Source organism: Muntiacus reevesi, chromosome 3, assembly GCF_963930625.1.
Source record: "Muntiacus reevesi chromosome 3, mMunRee1.1, whole genome shotgun sequence".
NCBI lineage: Eukaryota > Metazoa > Chordata > Mammalia > Artiodactyla > Cervidae > Muntiacus > Muntiacus reevesi.
This window is the reverse complement of record NC_089251.1, coordinates 11,921,749-11,944,306: the sequence shown is the minus strand read 5'-3', so window position 1 is coordinate 11,944,306 and position 22,558 is coordinate 11,921,749. Positions and strand designations below refer to the sequence as shown.

At 53.8% G+C, this 22,558-nt stretch overlaps 1 protein-coding gene across 1 annotated transcript in view; it reads left to right on the top strand.

The window, feature by feature from the left end:
* The first annotated feature begins 1,278 nt into the window (after positions 1-1,278).
* CRB2 (crumbs cell polarity complex component 2) overlaps positions 1,279-22,558 on the top strand; it is a 46,754-nt gene continuing 25,474 nt past the window's right edge. Inside the window, exons 1-2 of the mRNA XM_065928740.1 lie at positions 1,279-1,459; positions 19,706-19,830. Coding sequence (XP_065784812.1) covers positions 1,279-1,459; positions 19,706-19,830 — 306 coding nt within the window. The remainder of the gene's footprint in view (positions 1,460-19,705; positions 19,831-22,558) is intronic.

The window sequence follows — 22,558 nt, the reverse complement described above, 5'->3', positions numbered from 1 at the left end:
ATTAATTCTTTCTCAGCCTAGCCCCCGTTGTCTTTTCTAAACTCTTCCCACCAAAACCGTCATCCAGAAAAGTCCTACTCACCCTTCAAATCCCACTTCAAATATCACCTCCCACCCCAGGCAGTTCCCGATGTCTGCCCACATAGAGTTAACCCCTCTCCCCTCTGTACCTTGGAGTTTCTTTCTTCTTTTGCATGTGCGTGGTTGTTCATTGATTCATTGACAGGTGTTGACTGCACACCTACTATGCACCAGGCACTGTGAGGATGCTGGAGGTTCAGTGGGAACAAGACAAATGGTAACAAACTCCATTTCCAACCAGCTGAAGTGAAAAAAAAAAAGGGGGGGAAGCTCAAGGAGACAATGGATAACCAGATTGCTACTGGGCAGGGCCGCAGCTGGGCCAGGGGTCAGGATGCTGCCGGCTCCCTCCCCTTCCCCCGCCCCAGCCCATTTTCCTCCCTTCCGCTTTCTGTCTCTGTCTCTTCAGCTTCCTTTCCTACTCAAATTGCCTCCCCTCACTTTGTGGAAAATACCAGGGGGGCTGTAACTGTTTCCCCCAGTTCTAGTTTTAAAAAGACAACTGCGGAGAAGGAACTGGTTGGCCAGGTTTGGATCAGGAGTTCTTGCCTCCTTAATCAATGAGCTGATATTAGAGAGTGAGTCATGTGACTATGACCTCCCTCTAGGGACTGCCTGGCTCTATAGAGTGGAGAGAGGAGCTCAGCCCTGGAAGAAGTAAGGACCTTCTTCCAGTAGGAACTGCAGGGAGGATGGGACGGTCCTCAAACCAGTAGGGGTCTCCTAAGGCGAAGGAGACCTGTGTTGTAGACGAAGGAATACTGGTGCCAGCAGTCTGGGGGCTACAGTTCAGAGGGTCCTCACCCTGGCATCCAGGGAAGAGTGTGGGCCTCTTCTCAGGATAATGGTTTTAGATGCACAAGTAGAAATACATGGGATTACAAAGAATACCAATTATGCTGATCCTTGAGGAACTTAACTATTGAAGGAGTGTGAAAAGACATTGGAAATTTGCTCTGAAATCTCCTGGAGGGGAGAGATGGGAAACCTGGCCTTTCCCTTGAGGATGGAGGCTGTTAGACCTGCCTGGGGCCTGAAATGGCCCTGAAGGAAGCTGGCAACCAAGGAGATCCTTGGAGGGAGGGGGTCAATGACCAGGCACAGCAGGCAGGGTTCTTGGCAGCCCCGTCAGTGGAGGCTGACTCTGGTTAATGTACAGGAGGTGTTTGGCAAAGTGTCAGGTGGGGCACACGATCGATGGGGGACTGGATAAACAGGTTTGACGGGAACCGGAGAGTGCCGGCCCAGCCAGGGCCCAGCCAGGGTGCCACGCTGGAGTGTGCCGCTTGCCAGCTGGTTGCCCGGCTCCTGCTGGCACCTGGAGATGATGCCATTCTGCGGCAGCGGCCTTTAAAGGTCCACCTGACTCTGGGCCTTTGTGCCACTCCAACAATTCCCAGACCCGGGAGGGTGTGTCCACACTTTAGGGCTTCCTTGGTGGCTCAGTGGTAAAGAATCTGCTTGCAGTTCAGGAGACCCGGATTCAATCCCTGGGTTGGGAAGATCCCCTGGAGAAGGGAATGGCAACTCATTCTACTACTCCTGCCTGGAGAAGCCCGTGGACAGAGGAACCTGGGGGGCTGCAGCCCATAGGGTCGCACAGAATTGGACATGACTGAAGTGGCGAGGCAGCAGCAGTCCACATTCTAGCTGCAGCATACATGTCCCATCAGCGCGTGTGCTGGTGGCGGTCCTCTCACCATCTGGGGATCCCTCAGACAGATACTCGGTAACCACAGCGACAAACTTCTGCTACGGCCGGTTCTGAAGGGGGTGTGTGCGTGTGTGCGCACGCACGTGTGAGAACTGACACACTGGGTCGTCTTCTCAGTGCTGTTCTGTTGAGAGCCTGGGCCTGGGGTGCTGTGGGGTGACATGGAACCCTGGGGAGAGAGGCTCTCGCCTCCCTGGAAAAGGAAACACTGCCGGCCTGACACAGAGAACAGGGCCTTTCAGGAAATGAGCCCCGTTTCCCCGTTTGTTCTCTGCAACCCTTTAGAGACAAGGGCTGCTGACTCCTGGAATGAGTTAGCCAGGACCCTGGGAGTCTCAGACTGATCATGGGCGGGGGTGGTCTCTCAAGAGAGAAGACACAGGCATCCAGTGATCAATGGACAAGGCTCAAAAAGATGTGATCTTGGGGCTTCCCTGGTGGTCCAGTGATTAAGATTCTGAGTTCCCAATGCAGGGGGCGTGGGATCAATCCCTGGTCAGGGAACTAGATCCCACATTCTGCAACTGAGGATTGAAGATCCTGCATGCCCCAACTAAGACCCATTGCAGCCAAATAAATAATAACAAAAAAGATGAACTCTTACTCAGAACCTCAAACTGAGGGCATGGGTGACCTGCATCTCCGTTTCAATGCTCTCTGCCCACGCAGCTTTCAGCCTAGACCCGGCCAGCTGTTCACCCACCTGTCTCTTCTTCCTCCTGGGCACACAGCCGGGCTACACTTCCCAAACTTCCTTGCAGTTAAGTATTGAATATGACCTTGGATCAACTGATGGAACATGGACAGAAGTGGCCAGGTCCACTTCTAGGCCCATGTTGTTATTTACTCGCTAGGTTCTGTTCAACCCTTTTGTGACCCCATAGACTGCAGACTGTCAGGCTCCTCTGTCCATGGGATTTCCCAGGCAAGAATACTGGAGTGGGTTGCCATTTCCTTCTCCAGGGGGTCTTCCTGACTCAGGGATCAAACCCACATCTCCTGCACTGTCAGGTAGATTCTTAATCACTGAGCCCAATCGCTGGGAAGCCCAAAACTTTTTATAAAAATCCATAAAACCCTGCAAGCCTCCAAATGTTCTCCCAGTCAGCCAAAAGCAGATGATTCTGAGGCTCTCGAGGAGGGCGTAGCCACAAGGAGGAGGGAGCCTGGGTCCCTGAATCACCGCATGGAAGGCCCATCCACCCATCACCCACCACATCTGCCCTGTGAGCTGGAAAGACAGCTCCCCTGTGAGATTGGGGCCCGGCTCTGCAGCAGTGGGGCTTCACTGACGCGCTCAGAAGACGACCGCTGAGCCAAGCTGCTCCCCGATCGTGGACGAAGCACTGGCCTGTCCTGGGCCTCAGAGTCCTTGACTACCAACAAGGACCTACTGTATAGCCCAGGAACTCTACCCAATAAATATTCTGTAAAAACCTATATGGGAAACAAATCTGAAAAAGAATGAATATCTATCTATATGCATAACTGAGTCACTAGCCTATATACCTGCAACAAACACAACCCTGTAAATCAACTCTACGCCAGTTAGCAAAGAAGTCACATACACACAAACATTCCTTGACTAGACGAGAGCCTGGGCCGGGTAATCTCTAGGGAGGGACCTTTCCTTCTGGGACAAGGCAGAATTTTAACTGCACAGTTGCACGCACACACGCACACACATACACACCTGCATTGTAAGGAGGCCCAGGAATGGTTTCGTGACAGTGTTTTTCTCAAGACCCAGATGAGGACAGCATCCTGGAACCTCGTTTCTAACAGACATAACTGTAACAAAACCCACCCTGTAGACCAGTAGCACGCAACGACCAATGCCAGTGATAATATGCACTTGTTTATCTGTATTTTTATACCTTCCTGGGTCATAAAAAGAACTACACTCTCATCAGATAGTGTCCATGCACAGACAGCACTGCAGGGAGAGAGGAAGCGGCAGCTTTTGTTCTTATAACCTTGTGACCCTGTGGGACTAAACAGCCATCCGTGTTGGCTGTTTTCTCGGACTCCTCCGGGGCTGGGGGAGGGGGTGGGGTGGGTGGGGGGTTGCAGCAGAGAGGGAACAACAGCAGATGCTGTGAAAGATGGTGTCTTTGATGGCTCCTGCTTCTCCCCTTTTTACGGGGAGAACGGTACCAGTGAGGCTGCGGTCTTGGGCTGGTACTTCGTCTCAAAGCTCACACTTATCCACCAGGCGCTGCTTTATGTGCACATAGTACAAACTCATTTAAACCTCATGACACAGTTTCGGCAGGGGGCATTGTATAGATAGGGACACTGGGGTACAGAGAGGTTGAGAACTTGTCCAAGGTCACACAGCCAGCCGTAAACAAGTTGATGTCTCACCTAGCCAGTTCTGGCTCCACGGCCACCTCTCTAGGTTGGGAGAAAGATGCTGATCCTTATCACAAAAAGCCACCAGAAGCAGAAAGAAGGAGAAGGAAAGTGCACAGAGACTCGCTGCTGGGTGGGGACCCCCACGGGACATCTGGCAATGTCTGAAGACATTCTTGGTTGTCACAAGTGGGAGGATGGACTACCTTCCTCTGTCTATCCAGAGGACAGAGGTCATGGCTGCTAAACATCCTACAAGGCCCCGGACTGTCTCCACCTCCAACAAAGAATTACCCAGCCCCCAAATGTCAATAGCAGCTAGGTTGAGAAAACCTGCTCTGAGGTCAGGCAGGCCTGTGACCTCTGCCATCTCGTAGCTGTGTGGCCCGGGGCCACTGGCTCACCCTCTCTGAGTTTCACTGTCTTTAGCAGAACACTGGGCAGGCTATTAATGAGGCAAAGGCTGACGCACGGGAAGAGCTCAATAAATGCCAACTCCCATTGTCTCCAGCCTAGCCTTCCCTGCACTTCCCCATCCTCACCCGCCATCCAGGCCCCGTCACGTTTCTCGACCAAGAACCAGAACTGACCCTCCCCAGTGAGCCTGAGAGACTTAAGGAGTTTATATTCCCCTGCTCGCTCCTGGATGTGCCGCCGTCTTCAGTGCCTCTAATTACTTATTTAAAGGCTATCGATTCCTTGGCTGCGGCTCGGAGGCCTCGCGGAATTGCCTGTCTCGCAAAGAGCAGAAGCACCTGGGCCTCACGGCTGCGGCCCCAAACCTGACATAACCAGGCAGGGGGTTATTTGCGCCGGGGATGCTCGTGAAATATTCATGTGCTGATTTAAATACCGAGGATGTCAGAGCTGGAAAGAGCCAGAGAGATTGTATCAGCAAAGCGCGCCTTCGTCCAGTAGGGCATGCAGTGGGGTTTGGTGGGGAGGGAAGCCAGCACATGAGGGTTCAAGACAGACACCCAGGCCTCGGGCTCACTGTGTGACCTTGGGCAGGTCATTTGCCCATCCTGGGCCTTTGATTCCTCAACTGTCATGAGAAAAAGGGGGTTGTGAGGCTTAAATGAGGTGGATATATAAGAATAAATGTAGCACAAAGTTGGCCTGGAAGATTTAACTGTGTTTAAAGTCAGCAAGCTTTATAGCTGGTTCACTTTGCTGTGCAGTAGAAGCAAACACAACAGTGTAGAGCAACTACGCTCCAACAAAAATTAATTAAAAATAAGTAAAAAGAGAAAAAGTCAGCGAGCCTGTCTGAGCCTTTATTTCCTTCTCCAGAAATTTCCTGGGACTTCCCAGGTGTCACTAGTGGGAATAAACCTGCTTGCCAATGCAGGAGATGTAAGAGACATGGATTGAACCCCTGGGTCAGAAAGATCCCCTGGAGAAGGGCATGGCAACCCACTCCAGTACTCTTGCCTGGAGAATCCCACGGACAGAGGAGCCTGGTGGACTATAGTCCAAAGTGTTCCAAAGAGCCAGAGATGCCTGAAGCAACTTAGCACACACACAGAAATTTCCTAGGGTTGTTAAAGCTGAATGAGGTGACAGATGTGATTACCTTCTACTAGGCAGAGGCAAAAGGTTGGCTGATAAATGTCAAGTACGTTTAACTGACATGTATCAGTGCCCAGGTGCTGTGCTAAGTCCCAGGTGCTGCGTTAAGGGCTTAACAGACACTAGCTCTCAGAATCTCCCAGCAGCTATGGTGGAAGCTATTGTTATTTGAGTCCCACTGTTCTGCTGATAAACTGACCGCTGGGGGTGGTGGCAGCGGAGTCCTGATTCGTAATGGTTGCCAATTTCCCTGATGTAAATAGTCCCAGTGTGACGGGCCAGTGTGATGTCACTGAACAGAGTTGAGATGAGATGTACGCACCACTGGATCTCTGATTACAGATGAGGAAACTGAGGCTCAGAGAGGTTGAGAGACTTGGCCAGAGTCACACAGCATGATGGGTCAGAACCAGGACAAGGCCACGCATCCTCTCTCACAGTCCGGTGTTCCTCTCAATTAATAAAAAATAAGTAAAAAGTAAAAATACTTAGGGCAGTGTGGGGGCCACCTTGTCCTCCCTTCCCACCCCAAAGTTAGTTCAGGAAGCCAAGAGAGCCACTGTTCGTGGAGCACTGACTCTAAGCTAGGCCCCGTGCCAGGGAATTAGAGATGACACCTTCTTACTGATTGATCCCATAGCCTGTGAGGAATTCTGATTGCCAGTTAATGGAGGAGGGAAGCAAGCCTAGACGGGTGCAGTGACTTGCCCAAGGCCACAGAGCAGGAATGAAGCAGAACTGGGAATTCGAACCCAGGCCCCCAATGACTCTAAGGCCCACATAACTTCCTCTGCACCATCCAGCCTGGACCCCAGCCCCCAGACTGCCTGATTCATGGAGGGACCCTTGTGGAAACCCCACTGGCACTCACAGACCCATTTGCTCTGCAAATTCACCCTCTATCTCTGTCTCAATGATGTCTATTTGAATCAACTAGGATTTCAAAGAAATCAACCATTAGGCCCCACGTCAGATCACATCTTCGCAGAAGAGGAGCAAGGACCAAGTGGCCCTGGTGTTAAAAGCTTTCTGCTGTGCAGCGGGTCACAGTCCTGTTATTCTGTCATCCCTGGTGCCCCTGGGAAGAGGCAGTGGCTAATGGGGACATGTCAGACCCTAAAGGAGGACCCCAAGTGCCAATATTGCTATGACCCTCGAGGATACCAAGGATGTATTGGTGGGGGGATTGTTTCCACATCTTAAATGGACACACACCAGCTTCAGCCTCTTCCTGAATGAGTTCCCTTGTCATAGACCTGACCTCCAAGGACTGCGGGCACTGGACAAGCACACGGCAGCTTTTCTCCTCCCCCTGACTCAGCAGCCCACCACTCACTCATTCATTCACTCAACACACACGGGACTGGGTGCTGGGGCACAACAGTGACCAAACATGGACCAGTGCAAGCCACCGGGCAAGAAAACCTGCATTCACAATTGCTGGGGATTTTCTGGCTTTGTTCAGAAAAATGAATCATACTCCAGAAGGGAATGGCAATCCACTCCAGTACTCTTGCCTGGAGAATCCCATGGACAGAGGAGCCTGGCGAGCTACAGTTCGTGGGATCGCAGGGTCCTGACACGACGGAGTGACTAACACTACTAGAGGAGGCGGAAGGCCACGCTGGTGTCTTCCTTCTGAGCAGGAAGGAAAGGAAGAGAAGAAGGTGGGGCAGGAGGGGGAGAGGCTGGGCTCAGCTCAGGGGCAGGGTGATCAGAGCCGCGCAGCTGAGGAAGCGGGGTTCCCACAAGTCTGGGCCTCACGGCAAGGTCAGCGAGCATCTCCCTGGTCACCCCCAGGGAAATCCTTAAAGGGTGTCAGGTCCATTGCCTTTGCGATAGAAAAAAGGAAAGAGACAAGGCAGAATCACAAAGAAGACGGGGCTGACTCCTGCCGAGCTCCTCCTGTCCGGCTGAGTCAGCGATGCCGAGAGGCCTCCCTGGCCTGAGAACAGAATTGCAGGAATCCGCAGATACGCTAGGGTTTCTCTGAACAGGGACAGGGGAAATGAACTGCTGTTTTTCTCCTCTGCTTCTAGCTGCTCTTTACACACTCCCACCCTGCGTCTTGCCCATGTCTCTGAAAGGCCACTCGTCTCAGACTTCACAGCACTCCACAGTCTAGAAAGCCCTTGCAAAGAGCTCTATGGCCCCTAAAGTGGTTTATGACGCTGAAGTGCTTTTTGGATTATAAAAAGCTAATCCACAACTGCCTCCTTGATGTGGCAACATTTACAAAACGCTCTGCAAGTCACAACATGTTTTATCGTTTGCGCTGTCCTCTGCAGTCCAAAAATGCTTGCCTCTCCAGGGGGAACTTTCTAGTTTGCAAACCCTGGTCACACCCCTCGCCGCATCTGAACTGCAGAATTAGCTCCATGGTGAAGGTTAATAATATCTATTCCTTGTACAGCACTTAGAGTGTGCCTGGCAGCTGTATGCAAGGTTTGTTTGTGTTAATAGGCTCCGTGGGCACAACAGCCTGGCGGAGCTGGTATTTTTATCATCCAAGTTTACAAATGAGGATGCTGAGGGCAGTGAGGTAAAGTGCTTTGACCAAGGTCACAGCATAGCACAGCCTGGATTTGAGGCACTGCAGTTTGATGGGATGAAGGCAGGTTTTGCACCCATTTTTCAGATGAGGAAAACAAAGGCCCAGCTCTGCCCTGCTCACTGTGTGGCCACCATGTGGCAGGAGCCCTGCCTCGGTCTCTCCCCCTAGGGTTCCGCTCTGCTCTGAACAGAAGGTTACCCGGAGACCTCCTGCCTCACAGACAGAAGGAGGGAGGGCAGGGTGAGGGACAGGAAACTTCTCTGGGGGCCTGACTCAGGGAAGGGAGCTGCAGAGAAGAGAGTAGGCTCCCCTGGAGAAACCTTACTGAGAGCCTGGGCGGGGGGGAAATCACATAGTCCAATCCCAACCCACTGTACAGACGGGAAAACTAAGGCCTAACAGGTGAGAGACTCGTTTGTGGTCATGAAGCGCACAGGATGCAGAGGTGAGACTAGAATTTATTTCTACGCTCTTCCATGACCCAAGAGGACAACTGGCTTTTGATCTAACAAGGCCTCAGACATTTGTTCATTCATTCATTCAGCTAGTCAGTTAGCTAGTCATTCGACAAACGTTCTCCATTACACGCCAGACCCTGGAAACGACAGTGGTGGGTACAGTCACGGCGCCGATTCTCATGGAGTTTACAGTCTAGAACCGGGCTGTCCAACACAGTAGCCACACGTGTTCTGTTATGTACTTGAAACGCAGCCTGTCCAAACTGTAAAAGACACACTGGGTTTTGGAGATTTAGTAGGACAAAAAAGTTTAAAAAAAATCTCAGTTGTTGTATTGATTACGTGTAGAAACATTTGGGTGAAATGGGCTTCCCTGGTGGCTCAGAAGGTAAAGCATCTGCCTGCAATGCAGGAGATCCAGGTTCAGCCCCGGGTTGGGAAGATCGTCTGGAGGAGGGACGGGCAACTCACTCCAGTATCCTTGCCTGGAAAATCCCATGGACAGAGGAGCCTGGCGGGCTACGGTCCCTGGGGTTGCAAAGAGTCAGGCACAACTGAGAAACTAACATACACTGGATGAAATAAAACACTAAAATTAACTTCCACTGCTTCTTTTTTTTTTTTTTTTTAAGTAGCTACTAGAAAATTAAAATTAAAAATTACTTAAGTGGCTTGTATTATGTTCTTCTTGTGCAGCACTGGTCTATAGGGAAAGTCTGAAAAAGAACAAATAACCCCATTGGCAGCCTTACCTTTATGCTGACATCAGCCAGAGGTGCAGACAGGCTCCAACACCTCGTGGAAAGCTGATCCGAGACATGATGAAGGTCCAAGAGCCAGAGCCAGCTTATCTCCAGTTCTTCTCGGCTCTTCTCCTCCTGAAGGCCCCAGGAGTCCCTTTTGTCTTTCTTCTTCCTTTGTTTTCTTTCCTTCTCCTCCTCCCGGAGTCCAAGGCCAGCTCCCCTTCAATCCCATTTCACGACACCACCCCCAGGCTCTCCAGCAGCTGCAGGGCCGTCAGAGAGGAGCGCGGATGGCAGGCCCTGCCTTCCCCTCTCCCGGCCCTCACAGCTGCGGCCCATCACCAGTAGCGACTGCCCCGATCACAGAGAAAGCGCGGGAGGATCTGACCGTGGGGGAGCCCGGGAGGAGGCAGCACTTGAGCTGAGGCCCGGGTGTAGGCAGATGTGACTTCAGGGGACAGGTGACACGACCGGCTGTGCTGGGCCCTCGAGGGGTCCTGAGAGCAGGCCTGGCTGGGACTCAGAAATCCGGGGCCGTGGCAGGAGGTGGGCTCTGGGAGTGGGCAGAGACCACAGCACAGGGCTGTGACAGCCTTGAATTAGGTCTTAATCTGGAGGGCACTGGGGAGCCCTGGAAGGTGTGTAAGCAGAGGAGTTCCTGGAAGCTTGATGCTTTCCCTGCCCGTGGGGGAGGATCTCAGGAGGCAGAGCCTGAAGCCGGCTCTCTCTTCTTCAGAAAGCTGGCCCCGCTGGAATCCCAGCTCTACTGCTTCCCAAGGTCCCCTGCTGTGTGACCCTGGCTAGACCGACTTCTCTGTGCTACGGCTTCCTTATCTGGGAGCCAAAGAAGCCCGCATGACGGTGGTGATTCTCCGGGAGCGTTTTTGCAAAGATCCAGAGATGTGCTGCCTGCGAGGCGCTTGGCACAGAGTAGGTCCACACTTGGCTGTCCCACCCCACCTGCCACATCCATGCCCCCGCGCCTCAGGCAGCAGGAAGCAGGATGCGGGAACGTCTCCGAGCGCGTCAGGGTATTTATAGCTATATGTTCTGTCAGCTCGTTGTTGTTTTTTCGGTTGCATATATATTTTTACATTCTCCTCCGTCTCACATGGCTTCTCAACGTGGCTGAGAAATGGCGGGGGTGGATGGATGCAGAGGGTGGAGGTATAGGAGGCGAAGCCAGACGGCCGGGACAGCACCTGGGCACCTGAGGGCCCAGCCTGGGTCAGAGCTCTCCAGCTCAGAAACCGTCACTGGGTCCTCAGCGCCCTGCCCCTTCCCTGTGGCGGGAGGAGGCCCCGGGCCTCAGGGCATTTCTCTCCCTTTGCCCTCTCTGCTCCACCCCCCTGAGCGGCTTGCTTCCCTGGACACGCACAAAGCAGGAGAAAGCACACTGGACCGCCCTGCCTCTCCCCATCTGTGCCACCGGGAGCAAGTGCCTCTCCCTCTCTGGGACAAATTTCCTGTCCTGGGAAATGGCAGCAGTGATTCCAGCCTCTGGAGCTGCTGTGAGGACTAAAGGCAAGCCCGAACGCACAGTAGCTGTTACCACTGAATGCGCTCCAGTCTCGTGCCCCCAGGCCTTTGCTTGGGCTGTTCCCCCGCCCCCCTCCCCAGCCAGGGATTCCTCCTCCCGACCCACACCTCCACTTGGAGAAGTCCTTCAGGGTCCCCCTCTTCCAGGAGTCCTCCAGGCGCCCCGCAGAGAATCCCCTTCTCTCTTGGAGAAGCTCTGAGAGTTCTTTGCCCCAGTGTTCTTTCCCCTCTGAAGAGTTTACACACGCCTTGCTTATAAAAACAGCCTGCACCCCCCAGTGCAAAGCTTTCTCATGGTCCCATCCTGTCTTCGCACCGTCCCCGAGGACTGGGCACCGCGTCCCCATGCTGCCGGTGAGGAAGTAGGCTCAGGAAGGACAGTGAGTCATCCAAGATCTCCTCCAATCAGGACGTCCAACTCCCAGCCTCGTGGTCATTGCCATGAGCAGTCATGGGCATCTGCTCCTGCCCTGTGCCGGGCAGGTGCCCTCAGAGTAAAGGTTGGCCCAAACAGCCCCTTCCCTACAGACTCGGGGCTCTTCTCCCCGTCTAGGAGCCCATCCAGGCCACCCTTCTGACCTCTGAGCTTCTTCGCCCCCAACCAGGGACCCCACCGGCCAGGCCTCACCTCCAGCTCTGGAGTGGGATGGGGTGGTGGTGGTGGGGAATGATAGTACCGTTGCTGGGCAACAGCCTGGAAAGGATTCAAACCTCTCTGAGAGAGGGGAAAGGGCCTTTTCCTGGGAGCCAGAGGTGGAACAGTAGTGATGGCCTCCACCTCTCCACTCTGCAAGACCAACCTCTCAGCTTTGCTGCTGTTTCTCTCCTTCAAAACCTCCTTACTTGGGATTTCCCTGGCAGTCCACTAGCTAAGACTCAGAGCTCCCAATGCAGGGGGCCTGACCATCCCTGGTCAGGGAACTATTCATAGATCTCACATGCCACACACACAAAAAACAAAAACAAAAATAAACTTAACATACTTACTCACCTTTTCTCTGCTGCATTCACCCATCCTAACTCAATCATTTATTCATCAATTACTTCATTAATTTATGCACTTGCTTATTGCCTGGTAAATCACTGCTTCCCTACTTACCAGCTGCGTCTCAGTTTCCTCATCTGTGAAATGGGGGTAATACTAATACCCACCTCAAAGACTTGTGGTGACATAGCACCTGGTGTCTAGTGGGCAGTTTACAAGTATCCGCTGTTAGGATGATTTTTTCATTCACAGTGATTTCCAAGCACCAATTCTATGCCTCGTGTCATGTGGTGACCGAGGTAAAGAAGCTCTCGGTTTAGAGGGAGATGCAAACAAGACCAAGGGGGACGCCCACGTGGGCCTTGCCCATCCTGTGTCTGGATTTCCTGCCTTAGTTACCTGGGCACATCAGGGGAGCGGGCAGAGCACGAGCCGATCCTTTATTTGCTAACTCTGTGCTCTTGGGTGGTGGATTGAACCCTTTTTGACCTAATTTTTTTTTTCTTTAATTAATTTTAATTTTTTGGCTGTGCCACGAGGCATGTGGGATCTTAGTTCCCCCACATTAGAAGCACCGAGTCTTAAACACTGTATCACCAGGGAATTCCCCGTGACCTCAGTTTTTCCGTCTGTAAAAAGAGACTAGCAGTAAGAATCTGGCGAGGAGGAAATGAGATCATGTGTGACCCTCTCGGAGCTCACAGTAGTCAGCTTCTAACAACGGCAGCAAGTACTGTTTCTGGTGTCCGGTGGGACTCGAGGCTCCCCAGGGTGCTGTGGAGCCCCTGAGGGCCGAGACCCAGTCTCTTCCCCTTTCCTCCTCTTGCTCCCCCGTCTCAGGTCCGCCTACTGATTCTCACCTCCACACGGATGTTCATGCAGTTCCTTCCTCCTGAAATATCCTCTCTCCTGTTTCCTAGAGCTCCGATTGCAGTTCCTTGCAGCTTCTGGCCCCATGTAGCATGGCTTGCAAAGCAAATCTGGGGGAAGACCCCCACCCTCCATTCACCTCCAGACTTACTTCCTGCTGCTGTCAAGCCTCCAGGAGGCCATCGACTGGAGGGGCCAGGTGGGCTGGCTGCAGCCTCACCAAACTAGCTGGCGGTTGGGGTGTTATTGAGCTCCTGTGTCCTGAGGCTAAGCCCACAGGGCCATCTCAGCAGGTCTCCTGCCCACCAGCTGCCCAAGGCACAGAGGATACTCCCTAGAGAGACGGTCCTGCTACACCCACTCACAGCATCCTGGACTGCTTCTTCCAGCGCTGAGCATGATGGTGATGCATTTGCTTTTTGGTGGGTGTGTTTGTTTAACACGTGGCTCCCTTGCCAGCCTGTACACGCCACACAGGCCCTGTCTACCCTGTCCCAGTACCCAGGCCACACCTGGTACATAGCGGATACTCACTGCACAGCTGTGGATGGATAGATGGATGCATAGATGGTTAGGTGGATACATGGATGCGTGGCTGGATGGGTGGATAGACAGATGGAAGGATCAACAGTGTGAGCAGATAGGGAAAGTGGCTGCCTTAGCCACTTAGTCCATTCGTGCTGCTATAACAGCATATCACAGTCTGGTGGAGGGGGTGGGGTGGCTTTGAACAAAAGACCTTTTTCTCACAGTTCTGGGGGTGGAAAAGTCCAGGGTCAAGGTGCTGCCAGATTCAGTGTCTGGTAAGAGCCACCTCCTGGTTCGGCTGTCTTTTTGCTATAACCTCACAAGGTGGATGGTATCATCAACACAACGGACGTGAGCTTGAGCAAACTCTGGGAGATGGTGAAGGGCAGGGAAGACTGGTGGTGTGCTGCAGTCCACGGGGTCACAGCGAGTCGCACATGACTGCAACTGAACAACACAGGTAGAAGAGATGAGGGATCTCCCTGGGGGCCTCTCTTACAAGGGCAGTATCCCATTCTTGAGGGCTTCACATTTTAGGACCTCATCACCTCCCAAAGGCCCCACCTCTAAATACCCTCACACTGCGGGGTTAGGTTTCAGCACATGAATTTGGGGGGATCCATTCTGTCTGTCAGCTACGGCCTTCGCCCTTCCATACAGATGAACAGAGGACAGGAGAGCAAGCGTCAGGAATTCTCAAGGTGAATCCCAGCTCTGCAGGTCTGGGCAAGCTTCGTCTCCTGCCCGGGCTGTTTCCTCACCTGTGCTGTGCCTACCACCATGTGATGACCTCGAGGAGATGGTGTGGGAATCAGAGCGTGTGAATCAGAGGGCCCTGAGAGGAGCAGTGCGCCGCCTGGAGCCGGGGCTGACTGCAGTTACACGGACTCGCGGACCGCCCGCCGCTCTGTCCCTCCTGCCTGGCTGCCCTGCAGGCTTGGGGACTCGGTCAGCAGCTGGTCCAGGTGCTGGACGGTGGGGGGGTGGAAGCCCCTGGATGGCGCTTCCTTGGGAGACCAGCCTCTGCTTGAGCCTAGATACCACAGAAGCACAGAACAGTCCAGGATCTGAATGGTTCTGCCACGGGTGAGGCTTCCTCCTCTGCTAAATGGGTGACAAGAGAGGCCCACAGGACGGCTCCGAGGAGACAATAGGGTCATTCCGTGGTGCCCAGGGCCCTCCTTGCTTGACAAACGGCAGCTATGATGATGCTTCTCGTTCCCGGTTCGTATTGATGCTCCATAAAGATCTCTGGTGGTCCAGTGGCTAAGACTCCATGTTCCCAATGCAGGCGTCCCAGGTTCGATCCCCGGTCAGAGAGCTAGATCCCACATGCTGCGACTAAAAATCGCACATGCTGCAATGAAGGTCAAAGATTCTGAGTGCCGCAACTCAGCCAGCTCAGGATCCAGCCAAGAAAACAAATAGTAAAAAGAAGAAGTAGGTCCCAGTTAGTTGTTTTTGAAAACACCTCCCTGGGAGGTGAGATTCTCTGACTCTGCGGGCATGGCTGACGGGGTCGTCAGCCAGCCTCCTCCAGTGAGGTTTACTCTGCTCCTACCCTCGGTCTCAGTCAGACTCCCGTCCCTTCCATTAATATTTTCCACTTACCCTCCCCTAGTTCTGTCTTAAGTGTCCTCTGACTTCATGAGCTACTTGGGCTCAGCCTGCGGCCAGGCTCAGGCCTCAGTCTGGGACCAGGACTGGGGCTCAGTCTGTGGTCAGAGTCAGGATTCAGCCTGTGGCTGACACCAGGGCTCAGTCTGGGACTAGGGTCAGAGCACGCACTGGAGCTGAACGCAGGCTCTGCCCTTAAGCGGTACTGAGTCCAGCTGGTGACCTGGACTGGGTCTCAGTGAATGCCAAGGCTGGGCTCTGACTGGGACGAGAACCTTAGACCACAGTCCTGGAAGGCGACTCTGAGCTGCAGGTCTCCTGGGGTGTGTCCACCTGGAAAGAAGTGGGAAGGCAGGACTGGGCAGAGGGAGAAGCTAGCAAGAGAGGCCCCTGCGGGATTCCCTGGGGCTGTGATGGTCCTTCTGCGTCATCCCAGTTGGGGTGAGGGAGCTGGGTCTTTGCAGTCAGACACTGGCCTCCAGGTGCCCCGGGCAGGGGGCATTAACTCAGTGAACCAACAGCTGCCAATGGTCCCAGCAGCTGGGGTGGGTAATTGGCCTGAAGGGAACTCTGGAGCCCCCAGGACCCCTTACAACCAGCTTCGGGGCTCTGGCTCAGGCCAGGGTCTCAGCCAGATCCTGAGAATAGAATGACACATGGAGACTGGACGTCCCCACGGACAGGCTGTCTGTCCGTGGCTTCTAGGACAGGGCCTGGGCTGGGCAGGACAGGCCTCAGCTCACATGTGGAGGAGGAAGAGAAAGTAAGTGGAAGCATCTGGTCAGCCTCTCCCAGAGGTCCAGAGAGGGTCGGCCACCTGCCTGAGGTCACACAGCTGTCCAGAGCAGAGCCAGGCCTGGGGCCCAGGACTTCTGAGTCCAAAGCTTATGCTCTCTTGACAACACCAGACTGTGAGCTTGTTAGAAAGCAAAGGCTGGGGATGGGAGGAGGAGAGGTTCTCCACCCCATTCTTAGTCCGCCAGCTCTGCTGCCTCTGGCTGGCCCACCAGGACCCATGCCCAGGGGAGGGAGTGGCATCTTGTGGGCCGGCGGCCCTTCTTGGGTAATGAGGCCCAGCCAGCGGTTTGCAGGCCTTACAATGTGAATAATTCATTTGAAACCAAGTCTGGGAACACTGGATGATTTATTTAACAGGGGCTGCTGCTGGGGAGAGGGGAGGGCGACTCTGAACTACAAGAGGAAAGTGCACGCCTTGTGGATGGATTTAGACAGGCCTATAGACCTGGATGGGGCTTCCCCGGGTGGCATTATGGTAAAGAACCCACCTGCAAAGCAGGAGACATAAGAGACGCAGGTTTGATCTGTAGGTCAGTTCCCTGGAGGAGGGAATGGCACCCCACCCCAGTACTCTCGCCTGGAGAATCCCATGGACAGAGGAGCCTGGTGGGCTACAGTCCATAGGGTCACAAAGAGTCGGACATGACTGAAGCAGCTTAGCGCACATGCACATGGAGAACTGGGTTCCAGTTCTAGTTCTGCCTCCTACCAGCTGTGACTTCACCTCTATGTGCCTAAGTTTCCTCAGCTGTAAAACAGGGATAATAGGGTTGTTAGAAGGATAAAATGAGGCAGAATTTGGAGAGTGCTTCAAATCATGTCTGGCTTATAGTAGGTGCTAGTAGGTGACCGAAAGCTTATACATAACAGGAACTCACTTAATTGACCATCTGCTCTGTGCTGAGCCTCAAGCCGAAAACTTCACAGGCACTACTGCTACATTACAGATGAGAAAGTAGGAGCTCAGAGAGGTTAAGTAACCTGCTCAAGCTCATACAACCAGTACTGGAAAAGCAGAGATTTGAACCCGCAGCGCCTTCGCACTTAACCACATTCCCATGTCATGGGCCTGGCACACTCTTATTTTACCGAAACTTGTCCTTTCTCCCCTCATCTGCTACTAAATGTGATTCTAATAACCAATCTAACAGGTGGTCAGGAAGATCATTTCTCAGACGAGAAGGCTGAGGCTCAGAGAGAGATGTGACTTCTTCCCAGGGTCCCACAGTTCCAGATGGAACCCAGGTCTCTCCAGAGCTCACAGCCCCTGTCACAACTGTGATGTAACCGTTCAGCGGTGGGTGTGCCCACTCGCCCCTGGGCGGCACTTCTGGGGGCAGAGCCTATGTCTTGGTTTTGCTTGATTCACAGAAGGTCCTAATTAAACATCAGACAAAGGGGACTTCCCCGGTGGTCCAGTGGCTGAGACTCTGTGCTCCCCGGTTTGATCCCTGGTCTGGGAAGATTCCGTATGCCACAACTAAAACCTGGCACAGCCAAATAAATAAATAAAATATTAAAAAATAAAGCAATGATTTATATATATATACACATAAACCCCAGGCAGCAGATGAGCTTTCTCCTTCCATCCTTGCATTGTCCTGCCCTGCCCCCATAAGACACAGTGGAACAACCCCACTCATGCACTCCCGTGGGGTGAGGAGGGGGTGGGGCCCGAGCTGGGGCTGGGGGAGATCGCAGCCCCCCTGAGCTACCTGCCCACTTGCTATGAACCACCCTGGCTCTTCCGAAGGGCGTGGTCCTTGGCCTCCCACAGCGGGCAGCTCTTTGCCCATCTCAGATTCCCTGGCCCTTGCCAAGGCGTGCGGGGTAGGGGGTCCCTGCACACCCCACACTGACCTGGATGTCGGCACTGCCTGGATGTGAGCAAGGGGATGGAGCTGTTCAGCCCAGAGTGTCAGCCTGGGCCACAGGGCTGTGTGTGCACACGCGTGCGTGCGTGTGTGTGAATAAATGGGAGTGTGTGTGTCTGTTACATGTGAGTGGCATGTTCATATAATAGATGTGCATTGAGGGTATTTCCGAATCTTGTGTCTCTCTGTAGATTTTGCAGGGTGTGTGTGTGTTCCATGCAGGTGTCTGTACATATTTGAGCTTCAGATATGGAAGGATCAGATGTACGTGTGTGAGCACCCGTGTATGAGCGTGAGCATGTTCGTGTATGTATTGGGGTGCTCTGGGCAGCATTGTGGGGATGTCTGCATACATCTATCCAGGCAGGTGTAGGTCTATGTGAGCAAATCTGTGAGCCTGTGGAATCTTGAATGCATCCAGGTATTTGTGTACCTGTGGGATGTCTGTGTATTTGGTGTGTACATACACAGGGGTATACAGAGAGAGCCCCAGGCTTGGGAGTGGGCAGTTTTTGTTGCAGGTCCAACTCTGCCCTGTGACCTCAGCTAGACCACACCCCATCTAAATTGCTGGCAACCGGAGCTTCGTTATTTATGAGGCCTCGATTCGGGGCTCCTGGCCCAGAAGAGGCGGCTGGAAGTGCGCTCTAATGGTGTTGTGGGCAGGTTTTGTTACAGGTTATTAAAATCCTGTTAGCATTATTTTGGGCTTGGATTTGCTCTTTCCATCCGACTGAAAAGGAAATGGATTTCCTGTTTCAGTGTCTCCATTTGTTATTCATTCTTTGTTTTCATAAAAATTTAAAAGATTGCACTATTTAGACTCAACTCGAGAGGCCAATCACTTTTCCAAAAAGTGTGGTTCTGCCACTCCCTTCCCTGCAGCCGGAGCCATCCTTCGACCCATCCAAATGCCCAGCTGTCCTGGCATTGCTCCCTGGTGGCCTCCAGGCCCCCGAATGGTGCCCCACCCTCCTGGTCACCGCTGGGCCACCCTTGCTCTCTCCACTCCCACCACACTGCTCTCTGGCCCCTCCTGGAAACTGTCAGCCTCCAGGTCTCTGCCCATGGACCCCCTCTGCCCCCGGGGTGCCAGGAGATGTGGGAGGTGTCTCACAGGAACCTCCCCCACGCCAGGTTTCTGTCGGAAGGGTGGGGGTGGACATGTGGCCGGTACTCCTCTAGTTTGGGAGCTGCTCTGACTTGGGGAGCTCTGCTCTGTTCCCCTCCCCCAGGTGGGGGCGGCAGCGCTGGCTGGGATTGGTGCTGCCTCTGACAGTCGTGCGACCTTGGGCCGGCAGCTCCCCTTCTCCCCGTGGGAGGCGGCGATGGGCAGAGTGAGACAGGATGGGCTCTCAGCACCCCTCACCTACAGTCCCTTAACCTCTGTCCTCACCTTCCTACCCCCGAATATGCTCCCCCATCCTTACAAGCCGGCGGCTGGAGGATGAGACGGCCCCGAGACAGCGAGCCACTGGACTTGGGCCAGGCCCTGGCAGTATCCCCAGAGCCTGCCTCTGAGCGGTGTGGTGGGTCCAGTCCCTCTTTGAGAAGTGGGTGGCAGCTGGCGGCTGGTGGGCGAGGGAAGCCTAGCCTATCTTGGAGCGCCCTCTAGTGTCTGCAGAGGGGCCTGCAGCCCATCCTTCAGGGCGGAGAGAGGACTGGGTTTGTCTGGACCACCCTCCCTGAGCCCTCTTGCCAGCCTCTGTCTCCACCCTCATCCATTCATCACTGGGGGTTCACTAGGCTGGGATTCTGGGGTACCTCTGCCCTTCTCCCTCTTTCTCAGCCCCAGGAAACATCACGTTCTGTTGTTCCTGCTGCTCAGATGCCTACCTTCATCTCTGTCCTCTACGTTCCTCTCTGTCCTAATTCAGACCCCATGACCTTCCCCTGGAATACTTCTGCTCCTGCCCTCCCTGCAGGGCGCTTTCCTCACGCCTCCCAGAGGGCACTCTGCCACATACAAACCTGATCGTGTCACCCCTCTGCTTTAACCCTTTCTATGGCTCCCCAGGGCCCCCAGGACAAAGCCCAGCCTCCTTGGCACCTTATAAGTTCTGCACGAGCCATCCTCTGCTGATGAAACAGCCTCTGATCACAGCCGCTCAGGCAGTGTTTCAGCTGTCTGCCATCCCGCAGGTACAATGGGACGATGCCTTCTCCCACACCTGACCTTTGCCTGGGTCTCCCACCAGGCATGCTTTCTGCCTCCCCTCTCCCCGGAAATCTCCCACCTCCTCTAGCAAGCTGCCCCCCGACAGCTGGCCTCTATGTCCCGGGGCTCCCACCAGGCTCTGAGTTACTGCCTCCCAGCACTCTCTGGGCGTCTGTCTTTCTACTAGAGGTGAGTTCCCAGGGGCAAAGGCCGACTGGCCCTCACTTGTGTATTAACCACCTACAACACGCTCTTCCTCAGGAGGGCACAGACATCTTGCTGGGAACTGGAGCAGGGCATGGCCGCTAGCGCTGGGGCTCTGAGTGAGGCCGCGGGGTGTGTGCTGCGGGGTGTGCCAGACCAGGCCTGGGGAGACCGAGGCTGCTCTGAGGAGGTGATGTCAGAACTGGGTCAGCACACCATTCAACCAGGGTGGGCTTTCCAGGGAGCAGACCCCGGGAGCAAAGACTAGTCAGCCAAAAACCAGCTGGGGAGTGTGAGTGAGTGTGTGGGTGTGTGTGTTCAGCTGGGGGTCAGGGGAGGGGGCAGGTGGAGCTGGTGGTGAGGGTCATCCTCTGGGGAGGGAAGCAGGCAGCTGCCTGTCAAGGATTAGGGCATCCAGTCCAGGAATTTGAACTTGGCCAGAGGGTAACTGGAGCCTTGGGATTTGGAAAAGTCCCGCTGGCGGCTGGTGGAGAACCCAGGAACCTTCTGGGTGCCATTCCGGGAATTTGTGGGGATACATTCAGTTGTAGTGAAGACTGGGGGCCCCGCTGGCATTTGGTGGGTGGGCCCTGGATGCTGGCCACCCTGCGATGTGCAGGACTGTCCCCACCTCAGAGGATGTCCCGTGAGACTGTGACTTCCGAGTGTCCGGCCAGACATTCACGTGGAGGAAAAATATCTGTTTGTAAGTGTCTGAGCCCAGGACCCAGGTCTAGCTTGCACAGAAATAAGAGCACTTTTGCAGAAAAGCTCAGAGTTTTAACATACACTGAATTTGCTAGAAATACAACTATCATGTAAACTGTGAGAAAGATTGCTCTTTATTTTGTTCAGAACCTTACCCAGAGTTGTCACCATTTGGAAAAATTACCTACTTAATGTCAACAATACTTGTGGTGTTTGAGTTGCTAACACATCATACTACATAGGTCTGCATGCTGGGGCTGTTGCATGCAGGGGGTTCTGTGTGTAGGTGCAAGCTTCTCATTATTTTACCACGTCTTCCAGTGTAAATCAATTAAGAGTATTTACAACTAGAAAGATCTATCATCTTAAATTTAACCAATGCTCATTCTGCTCTTAACATGTGCCAAGCAGTGTTCTAAATGCTTCATGAATAATTACTTATTTAATTCTGATAACAACTCTATGCAGTCAAGTGCTGCATAAAAGGAAAAAAAAAAAAAACTTTCTTGACTGGGGAGCTGAGCACAGAGAAGTAACTTACCGAAGGGTACACAGCTGGGAAGTGGAGAAGCCAGGATTTGAACCAGTGTCTGTACACTTCACCGCCAGCCTACAAGGGCTCCCTCCGATGTTTCAGTCGGGGCACTGGGATTGTTTTCTGCTGAGGAACTGCACACATATGCACATCATTTCATTTCGGGGTAATAAGGGCGGTTACAAGACATTTGTCATCAAGAGGGAGTTGAAACAAGGTTAAGAACCACAGGTAGAGCTTGGGAGAGAACTGGGCGGCTCAGGAAGCTGACCTGCGGAGGACTGGAGGACTGTAACGGACAGGCAGGGGGCTGGGAGCAGACCCAGACACACCCCAACATTCCGTGGGGGAGGGAGCAAGGAACAGCGGGCAGGTAGGAGGGAGGTAGGGGAGAGCGTTCCAAGATGCAGAGAGTGAGTGGCAGTGAGGACGGCTTTGGAGAGACCCAGTGAGGTCAGGGCTGAAGGTGGCCCCGCATTTGACCCCAAAGAGACCAGGGTTACCTGAGCGGAGAGCACCTCCACCGGAGCCGCGGTCAGAAGTGCACCCAGGGCTGGAAGGAGGAGGAAGGGGCCGGAAGCCCTGCGCCTCCTGCTGCTCCCAGCGTGGGGGCGGGGACGGAGCCGTGAGGAGGGCCCCAGGCATCAGCCAGGCGGAGGGGTGCAGACAGTAACCACGCAGCCCTTGGGAAGGGAGAGGCAGTGCCCTGGTGTGGGCGACCAGGGCAGAGGTCACCTTGGAAGAGGTCACCACCCGTCCCCCGCCTGCCCTGGGGGCAGAAGCCCTCTCTTCACGGAGCTCCGAGGCAGACACTAGTATTGCCCCAGTTTACAGATGGGGAAACTAAGGTTCACAAAAGTAAAGACAGACCAACAAAATCTTGCCTCAGGGCACACGGCCGAATCAGGATTGAAATGAATGGGGCCTGATGCCAAAGTGGGAGCTCAGTTATGTCCAACTCGTTGTGACCCCAAGGGCTGCAGCCCACCAGGTTGCTCTGTCCATGGGATTTCCCAGAAAAGAATACTGGATCGGGTTGCCATTTCCTACTCCAGGGGAATCTTCCTGAACCAGGGATCGAACCTGTATCTCTGAACCTGTATCTCCTGCAAGGGCAGGAAGATTCTTTACCACTGAACCACTAAGGAAGACAAGTAGGAGCTACCGACCAGTAAGATTTATGGCCACATCTCCCTACAGTTCATGGGCACCCACCCCAGGACTGGGTGCCTCTGACCAGGGTGCTGCTGCTGCTACTGCTAAGT